At 36.8% G+C, this 24,536-nt stretch overlaps 1 protein-coding gene across 3 annotated transcripts in view; it reads right to left on the reverse strand.

Moving 5' to 3' along the window:
• The window catches only part of ARHGAP15 (Rho GTPase activating protein 15), a 638,248-nt gene that overhangs the window by 120,000 nt on the left and 493,712 nt on the right, over window positions 1-24,536 (reverse strand). For all 3 annotated transcript variants that reach the window (XM_030916186.1, XM_010353830.2, XM_030916185.1), the window contains one exon: window positions 17,749-17,883. In XM_030916186.1, coding sequence (XP_030772046.1) covers window positions 17,749-17,883 — 135 coding nt within the window. The remainder of the gene's footprint in view (window positions 1-17,748; window positions 17,884-24,536) is intronic.

The raw sequence follows: 24,536 nt of genomic DNA on the forward strand, positions 1-24,536 counted from the left end.
GATTCATAATACTGGATTAATTTGTATCTGCTCTCCTTTATTTCCTACTTCTGTCTCCAAAATCATTGCTGCCTTCAACCCCAATTCCTCACTTTCCACAAAACAGCAGCCTTATCTCATGGCTGGAGTCAGTGCTTGACTGGAGCCAACATTCCCGTATATTGTATATACAGGAGCTGGCTCTCCAAACTCCATATACTCTTAATGCCTCCTTCATGAAGTCTTCCCAAACACTACTTTTTCGTCTCTCCCTTCTATAGAGCACTTATTGGCTTCATCATTCATTGTGCTGCTAGATCACAGGTGCTCACATGTTCTTCTCTACTTCAGGGAATATACCTCTTTTGTACTCTCCTTGAGGAGCATACATCATGGCTTGGACAAGATGCTGTGATGTCAACATACTACGAGTAGGAAGAGCTACTCTTCTCTTATTTGCCTTCACTGAAGTAAAAGAACCAAAATCAATGGTTCCCAAATGTGACTGCCACCAGGATCACCTGAGGGTTTGCTCATGTTTTTTTTTAGAAAACATTTTGGAAACTCACCCTACGCATAATGAATCAACATCTATCTGGGTGGGTCCAGGAATCTGTTTCTACAAAGATGAGTTGGGTCAAAAAGCCAGGTTTGAGAAGCCTTACAAACAACTGATTTTGAAATCTCCAACATTGTCTCCTCACCCTCTTGTTATACACAAAAAAATCACTACAAATGTACTTACTCAGTGCAGAAACTTGCAGAACACAGGAAAACAAAAAAGAGAATAAAAAAGGCTGTATAATCATCCCCTGCTAATATTGTGAAGTAAATCCTTTCATTCTTTTCTCTACATGTAAATATTTACAAACATATTTTACAATAGGCTCATACTATACATGCTATATCATACTTATATTCTCTTAATATTTACTGGTGCTTTACCTTGTGAAATAATGCTTTCTGTAGCACAATTTACCAGTTGCTTAGTATTTCATAATATAAATGGGCCATAATCTAACCTTCCCTAAGTTTGTACACATACTTCTACATTTTTCAATATTATAAATAACGTTTTGAGGGGCAAGTTTGTACACAACCTTGTGCATATCTCTAAAAATTGACTAAGGTAAATTTCTAGATATATAACTTTCAGTACAATGCATGCACATTTTAAATGCTTTTGCTAAATATAGCCAAAAGTCCTTCTACGAATTTTCTAAGAGTTCTGATTCTAAGCATTAACAGGCCTTGTCTCATCATGAACTTTGACTGGCATTTCATCTACAGCTAAGTTTATATCACAAATAGTTCTTTACAGGCAGCACCAACTTGCACCCTTATAGCATACTTTACTATGTGAAAATTGCAATCTTTCGTTAAGCTTACTTTAAATTTACTGGCTATCTTCCTTGCAGGTTTCCACCAACGTTAGAGAAAAGAAAATTTTAATCTCCTGAAGTAACCTTTGATGAGATGTAACATGAAAGCTAAAAACCTGAAGCAGGAGAGCGCTATTTTCTCATGTGATACCTTGTTCTTGTTCAGAATTAACAAATATCTGGTTCCAAATAATGTCAATTAAAACCAATGGCAAATCTTAATAACTTTTCCTTGTGGATATTAGCAAGAATAACAGTGCTACTTGTGTAGTTATCTTATGGCAGTTGAGATACTCTATATGAATACACAGAGGTTTTTTTTGTTGTTGTTGTTTTGTTTTTTGTTTTTTTTTAGGTCTTGAACCTCTCAGCACCAGTTTTATGGAGCACCCACCGCTAAGAAAGAATGCAAAATGCAGTGCTGCTTAGCATTGGGAAATCCCCAACCTGGTGCCAAGAGGTTCATAAATACAGCAATGGACCCTCTTATGTCAGAAGTGAGCACTGTTTAACAGCATAAGTTGGAACAGCCTTCAGGATGTTTTGCAGCTGGAGTTGTTCCACTGCAAGACATCACAAACTTCATGATGATGGTTGTCACACCAGGTCCTGGAAAGGCAACCTCCTTCAGTCTGCAAAGTGAACTAAAAGGGAATGGTTGTTCACACATGGCCCTGATGCCACCGACATAAGAAACGCAACGACAGGAGCAATGAAGTAGGTATTTGGTGGCAGATGGTCAGGTCTGCAGGAAGTGTCCACCCAGCTTTGTTTGGCCCATATTCTGAAACAACTAGAATAAACACTTAGTGTCATAATTTATAAGCATATCAGTACCAATAAATCAGAATCATGCAAACAGTCATGTTTATTATATTCTCGTTGCTTAATATTCATGACAGTAATTTATTTTTATAGTACAGTTTCACTGTTCTCTCCACCACTGCTCTGCATTTAAGGCTGGCAAGTTGTACTAGCAGAAGTTCAGGTAACCCTTTGGAGACTGCAAAAGTTCACTAGCCTGGTAAAAAGACTTGATTTGCTCATTTAATTTTTCCCTTCTTCTCTCATAAACTTTTAAACCACTGAGATGAAATTTCTGGAAATTAAGTAGTAATAATTCTTCAACATGTAGAAAATGTGAATACTAGAGTCCACGTAGTCCTCTGGTAGTAGCTGTAGAACAGAACTCAGAAGGCAGATAGGAACATTAGGAGAGGTGTAAGCAGTTAATTCTTGAATTTACTGTCAACAAAATGGATTGAATTAAGCATCGTTTCCGCCTCTGCCATTCATCTTCTCGCCACCCTCTTTCCTTCTGATTCCCCACTTCAGTAGTTTGAGATCACTACTGCTAACTACTATGGATCGTTCTGGGAGGAATTACATGAAACAACCACCACAAAGCACATTGTTTTAAACATTTAGTGCCAGAACTACAAAGATCAGTAAGATATGTCTCCTACTCCAGAGAAGTTTATGTCAGATGAACAGACAGAAAACAATATTTTCATTGGTCTGTACCTAGACACGAGACAACTTATACCCAGTTTTGTATTTAACTCAGCAGAGAAAATGTACAATTAATTGCCAGAAAAAGGAGTCACAAACATACAAGCCTGGGAAACAAATTTTATTTTAAAAATTTCCCAACTAAAAATATTCTTACAATACTATTAAGATCTGTGCTCTTATTCTATAAGTTTGCTGTGTTTTTAACAAAGACGTTAAACATTTTTTAAAGAGTGGAATACCACTGAATGTGAGTAGATACGGTATTAGTATTTTAATTATAACTGGGCTCTTTTTATTATGGGTATGGAGGGTTGAAATAATGAATTTATCTTACAGACTCCATGAAAATACTTTTCTAGCACATGACATGAGGGATGAACTGACAGTTTCACCTTTTAATTAAATAACACATATGATGAAAGTTCTCAGAAATTTTATAATGTTATTCCTAATTCACTTGCTGGGGATTGCAATAAGGACATAGTGCCTTCTTTCTACCTTTAAGCATTTGGAATATGGGAGCTTGATTGTTGTTGTTTTCTTCTAGTGATGCATTTTGCACAGAATAGGTGCTTTTAGCTAACATTCCTAAGAGATAAATGTTTGTTACAAATAAATTTACATACCCTTTAGCCTTCTCCATCTGCTAGGTGTGTTTGAATTTCACTGGTGCTTATTTTATTTTTAAAAAATTTTCCAGTGACCCAGGCACAAGAATGAGTACCTGTAATGTTGCCTTGGATACAGAAAGCAATTTAAAAAATATTGAATTTGTTTTAAATTGAATAGTCAAGATGGAAGTCTTAAGTAAATAATGAGGTTTTGAGACCATGTGTATGAGCAGAGAAATTCATTTGTGTTCTGTTTGGTTTCCTCTCATTGTAGTTTTTAACAACATGAAGTCTTTATCTGAACTACATTTAAATCTACTAATTATCTCATTTCTAAATAGACACGTGTAATCATTTTTTTTCCAAATTAGTCAAAAACTGTAGTTGTGTGGTTAAGAGTAACAGCTTTGGAATCTTCCAGTTATGGGTTCAAATTCTAGCTCTGTAAATTCCCAGCTGGTAGCCTTAGGAAAGTTATTTAATATTGATTAGTCTAAATTTCCCAAATGGAAACAATAGGAAGAATAATATTGACCACAAAGAAGTATTTTAAAAATAAACTTAAATAGTGAAATATACATACAGCAATTGGCTATATGAAGTAAAAGTTTGGTAAATATACTAGAAATTGGAATTGTAATCATATGGGCAGTTATGGGGTTTATTTAAATTCCCACTAGTCTAATAGTTTATAGTATTTGTGATTCAAATTCTTTCTAAATGTTGTCCAAATGTCTAAAGAAGTTCACTTTGTATATTTGGAATGTCTCTTCTCTAAGTTTCTTTTATTGGCACAATATTTGGAGTTCTTCCCCAAATGTTGTAAAGTTTTATCTCTAACTGCTCCATTGTTTTAAATGGCCTTGCAGTTTGTCTTATATGGTTTTGAATGTATTTGAGGATGTAAATATGGACTTGGAAGTCAAACTGCTCAGGTTTGTAAATATCACAATACTAGGAGGAAGGCGCAATGAATTTGTAGTTAAAAACTTGGGTTTTGGTCCCAGTTCCTGTTGTTATGAGACTCAGGTGACGTAAGTCTTCTGAATATGCAAAACTTAAAGCAAAATTCTCTTGTACCATGGTACAAGATGGTGTGCACATTTCAGCATGAAACTTTAAAAGTGTACAAACTTATCTGAGAGAGAAAATGGTAAAAGTGAGACCTTGGACTATAAATTCAATTTCAGATCCCAATAGTATAATATTAATAAAGAAAAAAATCAAATCTTTGATCATAGTAATAGGAAGATATTGTGAGAATATAGGAGGAAGCTTTACACCGATAAAGTTGTACAAATAAAACAGTTCACTGAAGTATGATTTCTCTTATTCACTGAATGTTTGTGTCCTCAAAATTAATATGTTGAAGCCCTAACCCTCAATGCGATGGTATTTGGAGTAGGGTCTTCGGGGGGCAATTAGGTTTAGATAGGGTCATGAGGGTGGGGCTCTCATGGTAGGATTAGTGCCCGTACAGAAAGAGGGAAAGATCGGAGCCCACTCTTTCTTATATTTGAGGACACAATGAGAAGGTGGCCATCTGCAGGCCAGAGTAAGGGCCCTCACCAGGAACTGACCATGCTGGTGCCCTCATCTTGGACTTCCAGCCTCCAGAACTGTGAGAAATAAATTCCCATTGTTTAAGCACACAGTCTCTGGTATTTTGCTATAGCTTCCTGATCTGACTGAGATCCAAACCTTAGGAGGGCACATTTCAGGGAGTGTGATCATGGTGATGAAGGGTCTGGAATCTTTGATTCATGATAAATTATTGAAAGTGCAGAGGAAGAAAGGAGAACACTGAACAGGCTCTATGGGTTACACTTTAAGTGTTTTAAAAATATTTAAGGGGCTGTAAGAAAAAGATCCTGCTGGAAATCTGACATTGACCAATGTGGTTTTTCTAGTTGTGCTCTGGCTTGCCGTTCTCCTTGGTGGAGATTTCTGCTCAGCTAACACTGAGGGGGTCCAGCTCTCAGAAGCTCTCAGCATCACAAATCCAAGCTTACAGAAAGGAGCTTCTGAAGTCTTTCTAGGTCTAATATTTGTTCAGGATCATTCTTCTTTTCCTGATGACTTTTTCTAAAACATTTTCATAACATGACACAAGCACATGAAAATTTCCAAAGAATATTTCAATGAGGTAATGGTTTCTTCTTAGACGCCAATTAGATATTCAGAGAATAATACACACAAGGTGTCAAATAGTAATGTTACCATTGTGCCGAGAGTTAGGGACCTGGAAGAAAAGCTCAAAAGATTGTTGCTTTCATCTCTTTGTAAGACAGCAACCACCTGCAACTAGCAGGACAGATGGTACTAATTAGATCTGCCCATCCGTTACTTGGCAGGGGAATGGGCTGGAAATGTGAAAGGGTCAACCTTTCACCTGCTGGACACTCAAGGTGAGAAGAAAAAGGAAAGGGGCCAAGAACTAACTGTCTGGCTAGACAGTAATCATGGACTCAGGTATTTGATCTTTTAGAATTCCAGTTTCTGAAAAATAAAGGTGTTGTATGTAATGAAATGGTTGGAAGTGGGAGGAACTACACATTTAAATAGAAAAGTATAAATCAACAAAAAGAAAACACTCAATTATTCAATATAATTTTTTATAGTTCATAGAATATATATATACACACACACACATATATATATACACACATCTGCCTTCATCCTTCCAAACATACTACTTTTAAACCAGCACCACTACTTATTTTCTATAATAGTGTATTCATTTTCCATGTTTCTGTTTAGAAAGTGTAGGTAGAAAATGTATGAGCCTATCCTTAGGGAGAAATTCCTTTCTCTAAACCACACGGCAATTCTCAGTGTGGATATCCCACTGTTCCAACATGAGCAGAATTCCCCTGGGAAATTTATAGTACTCCAGGAGCCATCACATCTAATGTTTAACTCTGCAGAGCAATAGGAATGAGCCAGATGAAGAAAAGTCACAATTCAAGGTGCTTATGATAGTCCTAGAAGCTATTTAAGGAAAATTCTTTTCTTGACAGAGGAGGGCTGGAGAAAGGACAAGCGCTTGAGCAAATGAGAATATCTGACTGAAAGTGGGCAAACAAGAGAAATGGGTAAAGCATCCATTCTTATTTCATAACAGGCTTTGAAAATAGCACATGAGGCTGGGCATGGTGACTCGGGATTGTAATCCCAGCACTTTGGGAGGCTGAGGCAGGAGGATTGCTGGAGTCCAGGAGTTTGAGACCAGCCTGGGCAACATAGTGAGACCCTGTCTCTACAAAAAATCTCAAAAAAAAAAAAAAAAAAAAAAGTAAAAAGTTCACGAGAGGTTAATATGAAAGTTCTCTTGAGATAATTAAAAAATTAAAAGTCTACCTTTCAAAGCTAGAATATTGTGTGGCAACTGAAAGAAAAAGTGAAACATTTCCAGTTTGGATAATGAGTGTGTGTGTGTGTGTGTGTGTGTGTGTGTGTGTGTGTGGTTTGTATGTGTGTCTGTCTGTCCCTGTGTTCAGCTGATAACTCTTAACATTTTGGGATCTACAATGTTACAAATTTCCCAACTGAGAGAAGGCATCACTTTGGAGTTGGCTCTTCTGGGCCACCGTGAACATCACAGATTTGCTAATATTTAGTAGAAGCAAGGCAAGCTCTGGTCGGAGAAGCTGGATAGCATCTGGGTTATGATGAAGGCGTAAGTTCTATAATAAAGTCATAGGCTTTGGACTATCCAAGTGGGGTTGGGCTTGACAACAGCCGGCAGAACAAAGGAGAAATGTCATGAGATAAAGGAAATGGGATCCCTGGTTCATGAAGCAAGAGAATATCCTGTCATATTATCTTAAATATGTTTGGTGCTGTGTGAAATTCTCAAAGCAAAATATTAAAGCGGAATGAAGATGGCTGCTTTAAGACAATAATTTGAAATGGCTTTTCCAGAGAAGTGGAAAGATCAGTGAGAATGAACAGCAAGGTCCTCTGAGACTGTTATCTAAAGGACACTCTGATTATATTCTAATATGATAATACCAGTGAACTTGATACTGTGGCCAGGGACTCTGTAAATAAGTGCATTTCATGAAATTCTTTTTACTATTGCCATGGTGAAGATATAACTTTTCCCTCCATTTTATAGATGTGGAAATGGAGGCCTAGAACGGTTACATATTTGCTGTAAGTCTAGATAGTAAATGGTGGAGACAGGATTTGAATAGAGGTGGTGGTGTGTGGTGCAGGTAGAAACTTTAGCTTAGGTGATGAGAGTAGACTTCCCTGAGGAATTGACAGAGGAGTAGCAATCTGGGAGAGTGTGTTCAGTAGAGAGATGGAGCAGTCAAAGACCTTCAGTGTGCTTGGGGTATTCAAAGAAGAGCCAGGGTACCAATGGGCTGGAATGCAATGGGCGAGGCAGGGAACAGTAAATGATGAAGTTGGAGAGCTTCTGGGTGACCAGATCATAAATGACTCTGAAGACCTTGGAAGGAATTTGGATTTTTCTCAAAATGAAATGCAAGCCAGTTATATCAGTTTGCCTGTATTTTAGAACTAGAATCATGCTGGGTTGGGTGAGAGAAAAAAAATGAATATGGGAAATAGGAGAGCCCATTCTCCTAGAGATGGCCTGAGCCAGAGTTGGGGGTAAGTGGGCAGATATTTTGGAAGACTCATCAGCGGTGATCATAATGTGGTGTCAAGCAAGGCATAAGAAATGAGGCAGAAGCCTCAGGGTGGGATAGAAGGCCTCCCAACCTTCAGTTTTATTACAATCTATTGATGCAGTGAAGTTGATAACAGGCAGTGAAAACCAGCCACTCAATTCCACTATTAGAGGAATAGGTCAAGATAACTGATTTCCACTTAAGTTTTGAGGAGAAGTTTTGCGTTTTATCTATTTTTTAAAAGCAGATCTATTCAGTAAAAGTAAGGATGCTAGGGAAGCTGACTCATGAAGGCTGCCTGGCTGGTTGCTCAGCTTGAAGAGTTTATTGCTTTGAAAAAGTGACCTTAAGTAGATGGAAGAAAGGAGTGCAAGTAAAGCAAAAGTTTTAAGGAAAAGCAAAAAGAAAAGTGCCACATTTTCTAATGGAGGTGATGTCTTACCACTCAGTTAATTTCTGAGTCAAGGCCTGATTTTAATTCTTAATCACCTTCTAGTTTTACTTATAAAGGACTTTTCATTAAGCCAAATTAAGGAGATGGAGGTCCAGTTGTTTATCATCTAGCACTAAACCATTCCTACAAAAAGACACCTGTGCAAGCCATTTGGCTCTAGTCAAGTATTTTTTTTTTCAATTTAATTATGAATATAATTAGAATGAGTTAAGAGACAGGCTAGGCATTAGCCATAAAATTTCTGCGTGTGTGCGTGCACACACACACACATTAAAAAGCAACCACAACAAAAATACTCACCAAGTCTGTGAGAATGTTAGCTTGCAGTGGAAACAAAAAAAAAAAGAGGGTTTGTAAAATTTACCTTTGTTTCAATTTCAAATTTCCTTGAAATGGTGCAATAGAGGATATTTTTATACTGCATTATTTTTACATCTCTGGTTTCTTTGTGATGAACCTTTACACCCTGCTCTTTCTCTGGTTTTAAAGCAATTTGTCACTATCATGCTTTCATGTTTAGCAACTGTTTTTAGTCAAGTGCCTTGCAAGCTCTGTTTCTTTTCTCCTAAAGAGTATCATCATGGAGTTGATGATGCATCAGAAATAGTTTGACCAAAGGGCAAGATAAAGTCAAGAGTAAAGAAAATATTTGCAGATATACTTGACTGTCTTTTCCCCCCACAATTACCTATTGAAAATATACTCTAAAGGCAAAATGGAATAAAGGCCATAGGGGGAAAAAACATTAGAACATGCAATAGGTACTTTTTGCCATAGGGCAATGTATTTAACTTAAATTATTTTTACATGATGATGGTGTGACTGACGTATAGACAGGGATATGAGTTCTGTTTAAGGACTAGGTATAGGATAATCTCTATGTTTGGTGACTAATAGTCTGCATTTCAATGGTGCTCAGTTGATCTTATGGGTGCCATTTCGCACAACTTGTTTTACTCCTTAATTAATCATCATTTAAAAAACCAGGCATTTAAAAAACACTATCTTCAAAGGCATGTGTGATTGTGGCCTTTAAATTGAAGACTTGTATGTAACATCATTACTATCTCAATTGAGCACCAACTTGCCTAATCTCTGTGTCCTACACATACATACATTCATATGTATATGTATATATATATGAACACAATATATATGTTCATATGTTTTTATATATTACTATTAGATATAATATTAGTCAAGCCAGAAAAAAAACACAAAAGAGACAGTACTGGAACCATACAATTGTTTTTGATCAAGGAGTTAGCATTGACTGCATTCTAATAATGGAAAATATATGGAACATTGCCCAGGAGTGGGAGGAAAAGTTATTTTTGTATACAAAAGGCAACTTTGGAAACTTACAATTCAACAAATCAACAACTGCCAGCTCACATACCCTGATTTGATTGTTATACATTGTATATATGTATCAAACCATCATATTCTACCCCGTAAATATGTACAATTATGCATCAATTTAAAATAATAAAAGCTAAAACAGCTAGAGAAAAATTAAACACCTTAAGACAGAATATATTTAAAAATGCAAAATTCTAAAAATAATAACTGCAATGCCTGAGATTAAAAAAAATTCACTGGCTGAGACTAACAACAGAACAGATGTTGAAGAAAATAATTTTAGTGCACGAAGGCACAACAAGATCCATAAAAGACAAAATGGACAAACTGGACTTTAGCAAAATTAAACATGTTTGCTCTTCTGAAAACCCTGTTAAAAGAAGGAAAACAAAGCCACAGAATGGGTGAAAATATTGGCAAGTTATATATTTGATAAAGAACTAACATTGAGAATATATAAGGAACTCTTGAAACTCAATAGCAAAGAAATAGTCAATTTTTTTGAAAATGTAGAAGGTTTCTTAACTGCAGAAAATAATGGAATGGTCAATAAGCACATGAAAAGAGGCTTAGCATCATTAACCTTTAGTGAAATGCAAGTTAAACCACAAGATACCACTTCACACATAGAATGGCTAAAATTAAAAACACTGACCACACCAAGTGTTCCTGAGGATGTGGGGAAACTGGAACTCTCGTATACTGTTGACAGGAATTGAAAAATGGTATAATGACTTTGGAAAACAGCTTAGCAATTTCTTAAAAACTTCATATATACCTACCATGTGAACAAGCTCTCTACTTCTAAGTATCACCAGGAAGACTAAAAGCATTTGTCCACACAAAAATTTGTACGTAAATGTTCACAGATTTGTAAACGCTTCACTTGTAACAAAGACTAGAAACAACCCAAATATCCATCAACAAATAATCAAATTGCGTTATATTCAAATAATGAAATATTACTCATTAATAAAAAATGAACTCTTAATGTAACATGGATACATCTCAAAATAATTATATTGAATGAAAAAAGCCCCTGCCCAAAAGAGTGCATACTGTATGATTCCATTTATATAAAATTCTAGAAAATGTAAAGATATCGATAGTGACAGAAAGCAGATCAGTGGTGGCTTGGAATGGGAGTGCACAGCAGGTGGAAAGGGGAAGCAAAGAGGATTACCAAGGATTAAGAGGAAACTTTTGGGAATAATAGGGATGTTCTTTATCTTGGTGGTGGTGCATACATTTGTCAAAACGTTGGTAAGTTACGCTTTTAAAACATGCAGTTCGTTGTATGCCAATTCTAGTAGAGCTAGAAAAAAATCCTCAATTATTAAAAATTAAAAATAAACTATAGAAAGATGAAGGAAAGGGTGGGAAGGAGTACATGCTCACCTTATGAATGGAAGTTAGCCGATATTGTTGAATGTTGATGAAACAATAAAAAGAGGTTTAGGCATATTATTTAGCTTGCAATTATAATAATATGGCTACCATATACTAAAAGAAGTGGAGTAGAATGAAACAATATTAGGTAACGGACATTATCCATGGTTGATAAATCAAAAGTAGAGATATTATATAGAGTTATGAAAGTAACCAGAAGAGATGAAAATTAAAATCATTAAATGAGGTTTCCTCTCATGAATAGGTCAGGGGATATGATGTGATAGGGCCCAATCCATTGCTTTTCATCCTAACTTCTGTAAGATTTTTGTTTGTTGAATAGTGTAATTTGATCAAGTAAATAATTATAAGAATCTTAATAAAATTAAAATAGTTACTCATATGAAATAGAAAAGTAACTTTGTGTACATATAAATAAATTTCAAAAGATGTTGAGCAATTGATCATAGAAATCAGAGTGCAGGGTTAAAATGTACTCAGAGAAGTCAACATTTAAGGCATGAATGCTTTTAATATCTAGTACTAAATATTGAAACATCACTCACTCTTGGAAGGTTCAACTTTATTTCTAACCTAAAACTCCAATATTGAAATTTCTGACCATTAATTTAATTCTAAACTCAGCTTTTAAAATGTAGAAAAAATGCTTGTAGTCATATAAGATGACATAGGACATATGGGTCTTCTGTAGGATGATATAAAATACAGATATTTGGCAATAGCTATTGCTCAAGGCAATATACAATGATACAAAGTATTTATGTTTGTATTTGAATGCCAAGTCTAGTTTTTTGAGCTATGTGCATTTAGAACTCTTCTAAAAATTAATTTCTTTTTCAATCATTTACTGAGTGCCTAACATGGAGTAAGAAAATACTGTTCTATTTCATTCTCATAGTAACTTTATGAGCTAGAAATTATTGTGCAGATGATCTTTCCATTTCTCCAATATCTCCTGCTTTCTTATTTTGAGAATTAAATGAAACAATTATTAGAAATGTCAATGGGTTTTTCTCCTCCCTTTCTCTTTTTCAGGAACTTTGGAAAAATGCAGACATTAAAACAGAAAAAAACATTGCTTGTTGTCTTTTTCCTTTGGATCTGTAGAGTTACCAGAAGAAAAAAGATGGGAACAGAGGTAAAGTTAGTACATTTCCTAGGATTTAGATCTACTGGAAATGTCTGGACCCCTGCAGGCCTCTAGCCACAAGATTGCATCACCTATCATAAAACTCCCTGGCTGTGCTTTTCTACTGAGTTCACATTTACAGTACTAATAATGCCTTCAGCACAAGTCATTTCCAGGGAATTAAGTCCTTGCAGTCAGTGGGTTAAATCCCCATGAAATAACCTGCAGGTGACCCAATTGGATTGACCTCAAGTATAGAATTTCAGATCAATAGCTGCTGTACTTGGATTCTGAGACATAAAACAATCCCTAGTGTTTTTGTTACCCCAATGAGTATTATCAGACAAGGGATTACTATGGCAATTGCAGGGTCTTATGATATTAATGTGGTTTTTTTTTTTTTTTTTGGTCCAAAAAGAAACTATTTTAAAAAGTAAATGCCTTCTGTTCACTCTTCTTGGACTATGTGATAACTTTCAAACATACAATAAAAATTATTCAGACGGCACCAGTGGTCATTAATTGCTTGTACTAGAAATAACATTTTCTCCTCAGATGCAAAGTATTCCAGTTGGATGCAAAATTCTGTTGGGTCTAACCACCTTTTAACTCTTCCATGAAAGGGTAACAGATCTCCCAATATGGGGCCAAATAAAAATGTTAACGCTTCACAAACTGGACTTGGGGGTAATAAAAAAGGGAAATAATGTTATGACAACATGTACCACGACATCAACTGACGTCATATTTTACTTGTGTGTAACCAAAAAACAGAAACCATTTTAAGTATTTACACCAACAGAGAGAATTAATTTGATGCAGAGAATTGGCTGCCCATATAAAGAAGAAGCTGAGAGCCAGATAAGGAAGAGTAGAGTAATCAAGAAAGTAGACACACCAGGAAGCCACTACCTTCTCCAGGCTGGAAAAGCAAAGAAAGGAGAGTCTGTGCCACCAGATGGAAGCTGAAACCAGAGGGGGCCTGTCTGGTCAAAGCTGAAGCTGTAAAGCAGAAGGAGCCTCAGGCTGAAAAGCTACCTGAGGCAGATGGGTGGCAAGGGTGAACGGGTTGGGGATAAACTAATAAACTGCTGGCCTTTGTCTTCTCTCTCTTCCTGCTATCTCTTTCCAGTGGCTTTGACTGGGTGCAATAGCACCTCAAGAGCACATGTAAGGTTAGAGATTTCTCAAAGAACTTAAAACTGAGCTACCATTGGGCCCAGCAAGCCCATTACTGGGTATATATCCAGAAGGAAACAAATCGTTCTACCAAAAAGACACAAGCACTTGCATGTCCATCGCAGCACTATTCACAATAGCAAAGATATGGAATGAACCTAGGTGCCCAATGATGGTGGACTGGATAAAGAAAATGTGGTACATACACACAGAATAATACACAGCCATAAAAAAAAAAAAAAACATGTCCTGTGGAGCAACATGGATACAGCTGGAGGCCATTGTCCTAAGCAAATTAATGCAGAGAAAGAAAACCAAATACCCCAAGTTCTTATAAATGGGAGCTGAACACTGGGTACACATGGACATTAAGATGGCAACAATAGACACTGGGGACAACTAGATGGGAGAGGGAGGGAGGGGAGCAAGAGCTGAAAAACTTGGATAGTATGCTCTATACCTGGGTGATGGCATTGTTTGTACCCTAACCCTCAGCATCACGCAGTATACCCAGCTAACAAACCTGCATATGTACCTTCTTAATCTGAAATAAAAGTAAAAAAAAAAACACTAATAAAAAAAGCATCTGCAAAATACAGCTGGCTAGGACCAACCCTCCTACGGTACAGAAAATAAAAGGGAAGAACTAGAATCTGAGGACAAAGAGGCTGGGTCTGGGCCTCTTTGTCCTCAATTCATCCTCTCCTGTGAATTTACTTTACCTGGTTGGTCCCTTTCCATATAAAGCCGAAAACTCGTGAGTGGATCTGTTGAGTTTCTCACCATATAGATTTTTACAAGAGGCTATGTAAGCTGTGATAAAGCCCTGCAACGGGGTATAAATGTTCTTAAAATTTTGATTTTTTTAATACAATTGGTACACATGGAGAGAAAGTATTTCCTCTGGTGTGGTTTTTACCATTGCCAAGAAACTAGGTGGCCATTCTCTTATTGCTTAAGAATATTTAAATGTGAATTACAACCTACAGTTTTTCCTAGGTTTAGAACACAAGGACTAGGTTCGAGGTTATATAAAAAACACATGGGTTAGTAAATGTACTAACATCCAACATCATATTTCTCAGCCCCATTATGATCCCTCCATTTTACATATTAAAAAATAATGACATTCTACTATTCGGTTGTGAGTTGAAACAAGGCTGCTGAGTGTCCTAGTCCATTTGGCCTACTATAAACCATGCCATAAATTTAGCAATTTATAAACAACAGAAATTTCTTTCTCACCGTTCTGGAGTCTTGGAAGTATGAGACCAAGTTGACAGCAGATTTAATGTATTGGTGAGGGCCCACTCTCGGCTAATAGATGGCAGCTTCTAGTTGTACCATCACATGGTGGAAGAAGATACAGGTTTCTCTTGGGCTTCTTTTATAAGGTCACTAATCCCACTCACGAGGGCTCTGCTCTAATGACCTAATCTCCATCTAAAGCCCCCATCTCTTAATACCATCACCTTGGGGGTGAGAACTTCAATATATACATTTTGATGGGACACAAACTTTCAGACCATAATGAGAGGTGAAGCCAGCTGAAATTCCTGGGTCGAGTGGAGACTTGAAGTTTTCTGTCTTACAAGAGGATTGTAAAAACGAACAAATCAGCACTCTGTAGCTAGCAATGGGATTGTAAATGCACCAACCAGTGCTCTGTAAAATGCACCAATCAGCAGGATTCTAAAGTAGCCAATCATGGGGAGGATTGAAAAAAGGGCATTCTGATAGGACAGAAACAGAACACGGGAAGGGGCAAATAAGGGAATAAAAGCTGGCCATCCCAGCCAGCAGCGGCAACCCGCACAGGTTCCCATCCACCCTGTCGAAGCTTTATCCTTTCACTCTTCACAATAAACCCTGCTACCACTCACTCTTTGGGTCCGTGCCATCTTTAAGGTTGTAACACTTACCTAGAAGGTCTACGGCTCCATTCTTGAAGTCAGCCAGACCACAGACCCACCGGTAGGAACCAACTCCCGACACAATAACACTGAGTTTGATTCTCCTTGCCTTGAACAATGAAGGAAGAAGTCTCTCTCTTCTCTTCCAAATTACATTATCAAACAAAGCTCATATGGAGAAACATTGTTAGCACTGTTTGTGCACCCTCTTACATTTTTAAAGGACTTTCTTAGGCACTTTCTTATTCATTCTCATCATAACCCATTTTATAGGTGTTGGCAGAAACCCTTACCAGAGCCATCAATCCCAATAGTCTGCTGCCTGCTTCAACTCTGACATGTTCCGTTCTTATCATGCCTATATTTCTGAAATTCTATACAATTTGGACTTAAGTCTAGAATATCCCTGAGATGATCCTACTCAGAGAAATTCAAAAGACATACTCTCATGTGGGTTCTGAGGGCCTGCTTTCCATATCTCTCAAGCTAAGAAAATGACTTTCCTAATATCTTTAGAATCAGATGAACTAAAAGAAGCTTAAATGATGGTTATCCTAGTTATAGCCCCCAAATAGCACATACCAAAGTAAGTTTCCAAATGAGATCATCTTCACTTGACTGTGTGGAGATCATGATGTGAAATTATATGACTTCTTTAAATGTACACTATCAGAAATAGGCATCTAAATGCAAAGTCCCTCCAATTTCCTACCAGAACTCTGTCCCAGCATTGTAAGTTGATTGGGTGTTCCAAGACAGAATATCAGAAAAAGCTGTTACGGAAATGCCCGCTTGTTTATATTTTATTTCTTCTTTTCAAATGAAGTTAAGAGAGCCTGTGTAACTATGAAACATTGCTCTTCTGAAGAAGTAAAGGGCTCATGAGATGAAGTCATGACAAGGGATAAGAGTTCCAGCCTCAACTCAAAACCCATAGAGTATTGTTACTACATTCAACAACAACAGCAGCAGCAATAACAACAACAAAATCTGAAACTGAGCAAGCAACAAGACCTTGGGAGAGAAATTTCTTCTTTTTCTTGATACCATTTTGCCAGAGCTTTAAACAAGGGTGAAGGCTTTGTGAATGACAGAATTAGAGGGCATATTGAGGGGCTGTTTTCCAACACAGGACCCCAAAATCTCCACTTCTACTAATGGGAACACTGCACATCCAGCCATCCAAGATCAGACCTCCTGAGTACAGCAATTTTTTTTTTCTTGGAGATTTGTCTCGTTAGGATTTTAATTAAGCTCCTGCCAGGCTTGCAAAGTTTTTAATTTTACCTTTCTTTCTTCTTTCTTTTTCTTCCTTAAATCAGCTGGCTTGCCAGGAAACTTTTTCCAAGCTGTCACAGTTACAGTAAGCATACCCTAAGATATTAAATTTAGAGACATACCAGTAGTTGCTTCTCGAAGGATTAATAGCACAAGTACTCTTGCATTTGGAAAAGATTTTCATTGATTTATTCATTCATTTATTCACTTTTACTTAAGTGTGTGTGTGTTTTATGAATTAAAAAAACAGAAAAGGAAGCTTCATGGAGTGTACAATGACTACTGGTTAGTAATAGATATAACTCACTCTCTTATAACGTCACCAGTTTAACAGAAGAAACTTGCCATTACTTAATTTGATAATCACACTGCTCATAAGCAAATTATGGCTGTTTACTAGTGTTGGTGGGTGAAGGGTGAGTGAACCAAGAGAACATGATGTCTTAGTTGATAATTTAACACATATTTCATGAAATATAATATTTAATTCACTTAGGGTTCTTTTCAAGACCCCTTTGTATTCAAACTCATTGCAATTCTGAAAGTATAAAGGCAGAGACAAGGGGTGCACACGGTGAACCCTTTAAAACAGATTTGATGAGACACTATTTTCATTTGAGGACGCTTAAATTGACTACCTTAAATAGGATGTCATATTTTTTTTCCTAAAAAAAAAACAAAGCAAAAAAAAAAAAAAACCAAAAAAACTTCAGATAATACTGCAGGGCCAGAAATAAAACAAGCCATCAAAACACAAAACGAAAACGTAAGATATGGAGCATCGGGGATACTCTGTTCCCCATGATTATTATTATAATCATTCTTATTATTTACTTAATAATTCCAGGATGTCAGGTTATTCCACCACCTGCCCTTTTCTGTGAGGTACTTACTGATCGCTTCCACAAACCGCTCAAAGAAACTGTAAGGGAAGAGCGGCTCAGGCAGCTCCCGGAAAAACATCTTCAGTGCTCCGGTGACAACGTGGATGTCCTCCCACTGGCTGTCGTCCAAATTCAGCTTCTCTTCTGGGAAAACACGAGGAGAAATGGAACAACTGGTTTTAATGAAACAATTACAAGACACTAATTATTATGTTAATGTTTGCCTACTATCATCAGCAACCGTTAACAGCCTTCTGCACCTAGAGGTTTGGTGCTGTGCATGTTTTTTTTTTTTCCCTCCCTCTTTCCGTAGGAAGGGAACATTTTCAATGGAATACCATCTGCAGGAATGCAGCTAACAAAAAACAAGAGACACAAAGAGACAGTGCCATTGACACAGTATGTCAGATACATTTATTCCCATAATGCATCAGTATGAAAATTAGCATCACAGCTCAACATGATTCAAAGCTATTTGGTTTTGAGGCCGAGGGGCTAAGAGTTGCCAATGATGGCCGGCTCAAGGGACCAGCCTAAAGGCCTTGCTGAGCCAACAAGAGACATATGCTAAACATGGCAATAGAAAATGAGTTATTGCTTTACATGTGTTAGCCTTGCTATGTACAAGGGAATAATGGGTAACACTTTTTCCCTTTTTTTGCCTGAATATAAAGTCAGCAAGGAATAGAATACTGAGTGAGAAAGGATATTAATTCTTTCTTACTGCTTCAAAATCTTTTTTTTTTTTAGTTCTCATCTCAGTGAGGAAAATATGCCCAGCAACAATATTAGACAGACCCCTGTTGGCCTACGTAGGCTATGCAAAGCTGTCAAAAATGATAACACACTAAAGACAAACCACAAGTGCTTACCAACTCTTTTTAGAAACAACAGAAGTATTTGCTTGGGAAGCTTGAGCGAGTGGAAATGTTGAAATATTAAAGAAAGTAAAAGCCGAAATGAAGGTTGTAGTAGAAATAAAATGTTCTGGGCAATTATTTTTGTCCTTTTCACCCTCAATATGAATGTCTGGAATTAGTCTCACCCAAGAAGTGGATGCATTCACGTCTGAAAGGGACATCTTGACATAAAATGAAAAAGAAGCAAGGTACAAAGGCACTGCTGTCGAGCCAGATGATTTGTCTTTCTAAACGGGCAACATGGAAAAGATTTTGGATTCTGGGCTTCACGAAAACTTAAACTAATCATTTTAGACAATCTGGGGGTTAACTGAAAAGCTGAGAATCCTGGCAAACACGGAGGTATTTGGTCAACTGAAAATTTGTTTCTTTACTGATGTCTTGGGCTCGCATTCACATGTCCCTTGGATGTCAGTTTTATGAATGCAGAGGAGCATTTTGCACCAAAATGTAAGAAAAGCTGTGAATTGTCACTGTAGGGATTCTCTGCATGGGCTGTTTTGCTAATAATGTTCATGTCCTTTTAAAAATATTAGCCCAAATCTTCAGCAGATCTTTTTTTTTTTCTTTTTTAAATAAATGAACGATCGTTTCTAAGGCTTATAGTAAGTGGTGTTCCTGCTCAACAGTGTGTTTGCAAAGAGAAGACATGAAGGTGAATCTGTTTATTTCAGATGGGCTAATCTTTCCTTTCAGTCTTCATTCCTACCTCAATCATAACACAATAATATGATCCACAACAAAATCAGCAGAGGAGACCTTCTTTCTGCCCTGCAATCATTTTTGATTGATTGTATTCAACAATTAGTCTTTTATTTGGCTACACACTATTGAAATAGGCCGACAGCATCTTAGCAGGCCAGCTTTAAACAGTCAACTGTTAACAATAGCATCAAAAAGGGAGACCTGATGGGGTTTACTGTCACTTTAAAGAACGGGGTTTTCACATTGTTGAATTCTGTCAGATATTTTGAAATGTCCCTCTCACTATGGTGCCACACCCCCTGCGTGCCCTTATAATAAAATTGGTTTTACTCCTGATTAAATCATTTTCTCCCTACCCACTACCATACTTCTCATAATGGACCTGTGTGCTCTACAGCTGGTGTTCTTCCCATGGTACCAATTCTTACTTTATCTTTTAAGCACTTTGCTGCTAAGATCTCATGCAGAGTGCTTATGTTTTGTTAAGAGCTTCATTCTTAGAGAAATAGCTTAACACATGTTCTAAAAATGTTGTACAACTTATTGCTTAAAACACATTTAGAAAATGTATAAGTACTGTAGCTTTGGCACTGAACTTTAAGTGGAAACCTAAACACACACACACACACACACACACACACACACACAAATATCTCAACCAAAAATTTATCAGAAAAGTCCAACACAAAATGCCATTTTGGTGCACAAGTTTGAAATTGCTAAAGGAAAGTGTTCAGCAGGTAAAAAAGAGAATGATTTTAGCTTGACCAAGGAAACACCACCACCAACAAATAATGGCTTAACCAAAGGAAAACAGCATTAATATTACTCATCTCCACATTAATATCAGTTAATTCAAGTGAACATGAAAATTGAATGTAGTGATAAAGAAAATTTACCAATGAATAGATACCATTTGATTATATCTACTTAAAATACCATATAATATTAACTGTATCACCTAAACCAACATTCCTACTATAGATTCCTATGTAGTTTCCATTTAAAGAAATAATAATAATTTGTAGCCCTTCAGCAAATAGCTTAAATAGGCAATATGGCAAATAGTTGGAAAAAGTATTTTGAAATATAATACTAATTTTTATATCAAGTTTTCATAATCAACCAAGGTTAAGATCCCTTGTAAACTAGATGATGTTAAGGAAAATTTTGCAAGGTCACTGTAGTTTATCTAAACATGAAGTTATGTCCATATAGTATGCCTTCTCATGAAGCCAACCAGTCTTCAAGATGAACTAACCATAACCCTATCCTGGTGTTAACAGGCATTATTGCAAATGTATTTGCATTATTTGATAAGCATTTTCTAACTAGATTCTATACAGTGATGATGTCTTATACTTTTCCCTTTTCTAATAGTATTTCTCAAAAGCACCACACTATTGACATTTGGGGCTGGAAAATTCTTTGTGGTGGGGACTGTCTTTTACATTCTAGTATGTTTAGCAGTATCCCTGACCTTAATGCATTAGAGGCCAGTAGTATTTCCCAGTGGGGATGATAAAAATTGTGTCTAGAGATTGCCACGTATCTCCCCATCGTGCAAAATTATTCTTGGTTGAGAGCCACTATAGTGAAGTTCATAAGTGTCTATAGAAGTCACTCAACAAAGATTTATGAAGTTTACCATAGATGGGCAGGGAACTAGAAAATTAGATACACACGTATTAATATTTCCTTAATATGAACTTAAGAGTTGGTAATTATTCTTGACAAAATCATAACTTTTTATAGAACAAAATCCATATGAACTCATTCAGGATACTTTGCAATGAAAGCAATAACCAACAATTACTTAGAGCTTACACTGTACTAGGGACTGTGCTATGCACTCTACATTCATTATCTAATTTAATGTTTTCAGCAAGGTAATGAGGAAGATGCTACTGTTATCATCATATCCATTTTACAGATAGGGAAAGTGAGGCATAGGTACATTAAACAATTTTCCCATGGCTGCCAAGTGATGAAACCAGGATAAAGAGCCAGTAAGCCCCCACTATGTTTAAAATCACTGTGTTCAGACTTAATCTTGGCTGACAGAAGCAGAAAGGGAAAAGGCAAATAAACAGTAATTGCGAATGGTAGTTGATTGACTATTATGTCAAGATTGTAATTTTTACATTTTACCCTTAAATGTCTTACTTGAGGCTATGCTTTTACCTGTAAACTGACTCTCATCTTTGGTAATTACTGACTTGTAGAAGGCACAGATTCTTATATAAACAGATACAAAACAAATTGATAATAAAAAGCCACTGCATTAGGAAATGGGCAGAGATGGAGCAAATTGTTAGGTAGCAATGGAGTGAAGAGGAAATATGATAGAGTAGGAAAAAGACCATACAAAACACCCATTCCAGGACTGGATTCACCACTAATTCATTGTATATCTATCTATCTATTTATTTATTTATTTGTAAAATGAAGATAAAAGGATAATTGTTGGTATCAAATGGGAAAATGTATCTGAAAAACATTTTAAAGCATAAGGAAACAAACATATCCAATATGTCACCAGAATGAGGCAGGTGAATAAAGGCCAAAATGGTAAAATAAAAAAGAGACTAAGGCAACTGAAACATTGAACAAACTTTGTAAGCCAGCATGGTTGTTTTAGAGGATTTATCTCAGTGTGATGCAGTTTCTTGAATGGGATCAACAAAAACTACATTGCTATAAAGAACTACCTGGGCCTGGCTAATTTACAAAGAAAAGAAGTTTAATTGGCTCATGGTTCTGCAGTCTGTAGAGGAAGCATAACTGGGGAGGCCTCAGTAAACTTCCAATCATGGGAGAAGGTGAAGGGGAAGCAAGCACATCTTCACATGGCCAGTAGCAGAGAAAAAGTGAAGAGGAAAGTGCTGCACACTTTTAAACAGCCAGATCTTGTGAGAACTTACTATCACGAGGACAGCAAGAGGGATATCCATCTCCACGATCCAATCACCTCCCACCAGGTCCTTCCCCCAACACTGGGGATTACAATTCAACACAATTCAACATGACATCTGGGTAGGGACACAGAGCCAAAGCATATCACATGTTGTAGTCCAATCCTAGGAAGACGTCTGGTTGAACCACAATGTCTCACAATCCTTTTAATCTGTGCTGGTTTCTCCTGGCCCTCTAATTAGGTTATCTTAAATTCATTTTGGTTATGGTTTTGCCTTAAAGCATATAAACAGAATTAAAGATAGGTTAAGCTCTACAATGCAAATACCACGTAACTTTTATGAGATCACACACATACACACACAACCTAAATGTTGTACCCAAGCAAGGTTATCTTGAAATGCTCTTTCTTGAAGAGTCTTTAGGACATATTTTAAGTAAAAACTTATTTATATCAAGCTTTAAAAATATATTTGAAAGAAAAAATTTGACAGTAGCTATTAGGAACAATTTTTCTTAAAAAGAAGAACTGAAGGATGAACCTTTGATAGCCATAGTAGGTCAATGGTAGTTTCCAAGGAAAAGGGGGCATTTAAATATCATTAAGTTTCATTACTGTCCAGGTACAACAGCTCATGCCTGTAATACCAGCACTTTGGGAGGCTGACGTGGGCAGATCACCTGAGGCCAGGAGTTTGAGACCAGCCTGGCCAAAATGGTGAAACCCTGTCTGCACTAAATATAACAAAAATTAGCCAGGCATGGTGGCATGCCTGTAATCCCAGCTACTCAGGAGGCTGAGGCAGAAGAATTGGGAGGTAGAGGTTGTAGTGAGCCAAGATCACGCCACTGCACTCCAGCCACCTCAGTGATGGAGTGAGACTCCATATCAAAGGAAAAAAAAAATGAGTTTACCAGTTTCCTCTTGTATTATATATTGCTCTGTAGATGTTGGTATATATAACCAGCAGCTGTGATATCAGGTTCAATTTTAACTAGACTCAAACTGTCTTAACCTAGTCTTTGTTGAAATGTGCTTGCACTTGGACTATCCTGAATAGAAGAGTAACCGAGTCAAGAAAGAAAATCTTCTTTATATGTTGAAAATCAAGTGCTTGTTTACCTTGTAACAGTTTTCATAGCACTTTTAAAACCTCTTTCCAACTTTTATTTTATTGTTGCAATTTTAAAAGGAGGAAGAGACACCCTAGCTTTCCCAGGATACAGAGAGAATAGCCCTGATCACATTAATACAGTGAAAAGAACCTGTTACACTATGAAACTCTCATAAAGGATGATGTCCCTGCTTCCAGCACAGATGACCATTTGGATCTCTTATCTAAAAGGCCTGCTGGATACATGAAAGTCATATCCCAAATGAAAGAGATGCCAGAGGGATGATCGATCCAAAACATAATATGTTTGGCCCTAAAATCAAATTGAAAGATTAGATATTAATGTAGATAAAACGACACTGTTTATAAGGATATAGAAGATTTTTAGTTTAGCATTTAAAGGAATGGATCAAAAGGAAGTTTGTTGAATCACTCAACTAGCTCCACGTTTCCTGCTGTGCTGGCTCCTGAAAGTGATGGTTCGGTCTGATTTCTGGTGGATTAGAGTGATTCTACATTCTCAAACATGGTGATGTCAACCCTGTGCCAAAAGTAGCATCTTTCTCTGCTGCACTGGCTAAAGCTCCTCCTTCCACACCTTGGCTGTAACATGAGACTTCATTGAGGATATTATATGAGAAAACTAAACAAATTGGCCAGTTAATTTGTTTGTTCACTCAATTTTTTTCAAACAAACAGAGATGGAAGGAGGCTACATGCTGTGCATTGTGTTTTTAAAGCTACAGCTGTTGAGGCTGCTTTATGTTCCTCAAAGGAGAGGGCTTCATTAGGTGCTCAGAAAGTGAATATAGATAAAGTTCTGGACATTTTACATCTTTTTACTCTTCCCTAGAATCATATTATTTTGTCCTTGGGGGCGAGCCAGGACAAACTCAAAGAACAAATATATCGCCCAAAAATATGCATTGTGCCTGTTACGTGCTGAATTGTGTTCTTCCATTCCTCAAAATCAAATGTTGAAGTCTTAACCCCAACACTTCATAGTGTGACTATGTTTGGAGATTGGATCTTTAAAGAGATAATTACAGTAAAATGAGGTCATATGGGCCCCCATCCAATATGAATGGTGTCCTTATAACAACAGATTAGGGTGCACACAGAGGAAAGACCATGCGAAGAC

This window comes from Rhinopithecus roxellana, chromosome 14 (genome assembly GCF_007565055.1).
Source record: "Rhinopithecus roxellana isolate Shanxi Qingling chromosome 14, ASM756505v1, whole genome shotgun sequence".
Lineage (NCBI taxonomy): Eukaryota > Metazoa > Chordata > Mammalia > Primates > Cercopithecidae > Rhinopithecus > Rhinopithecus roxellana.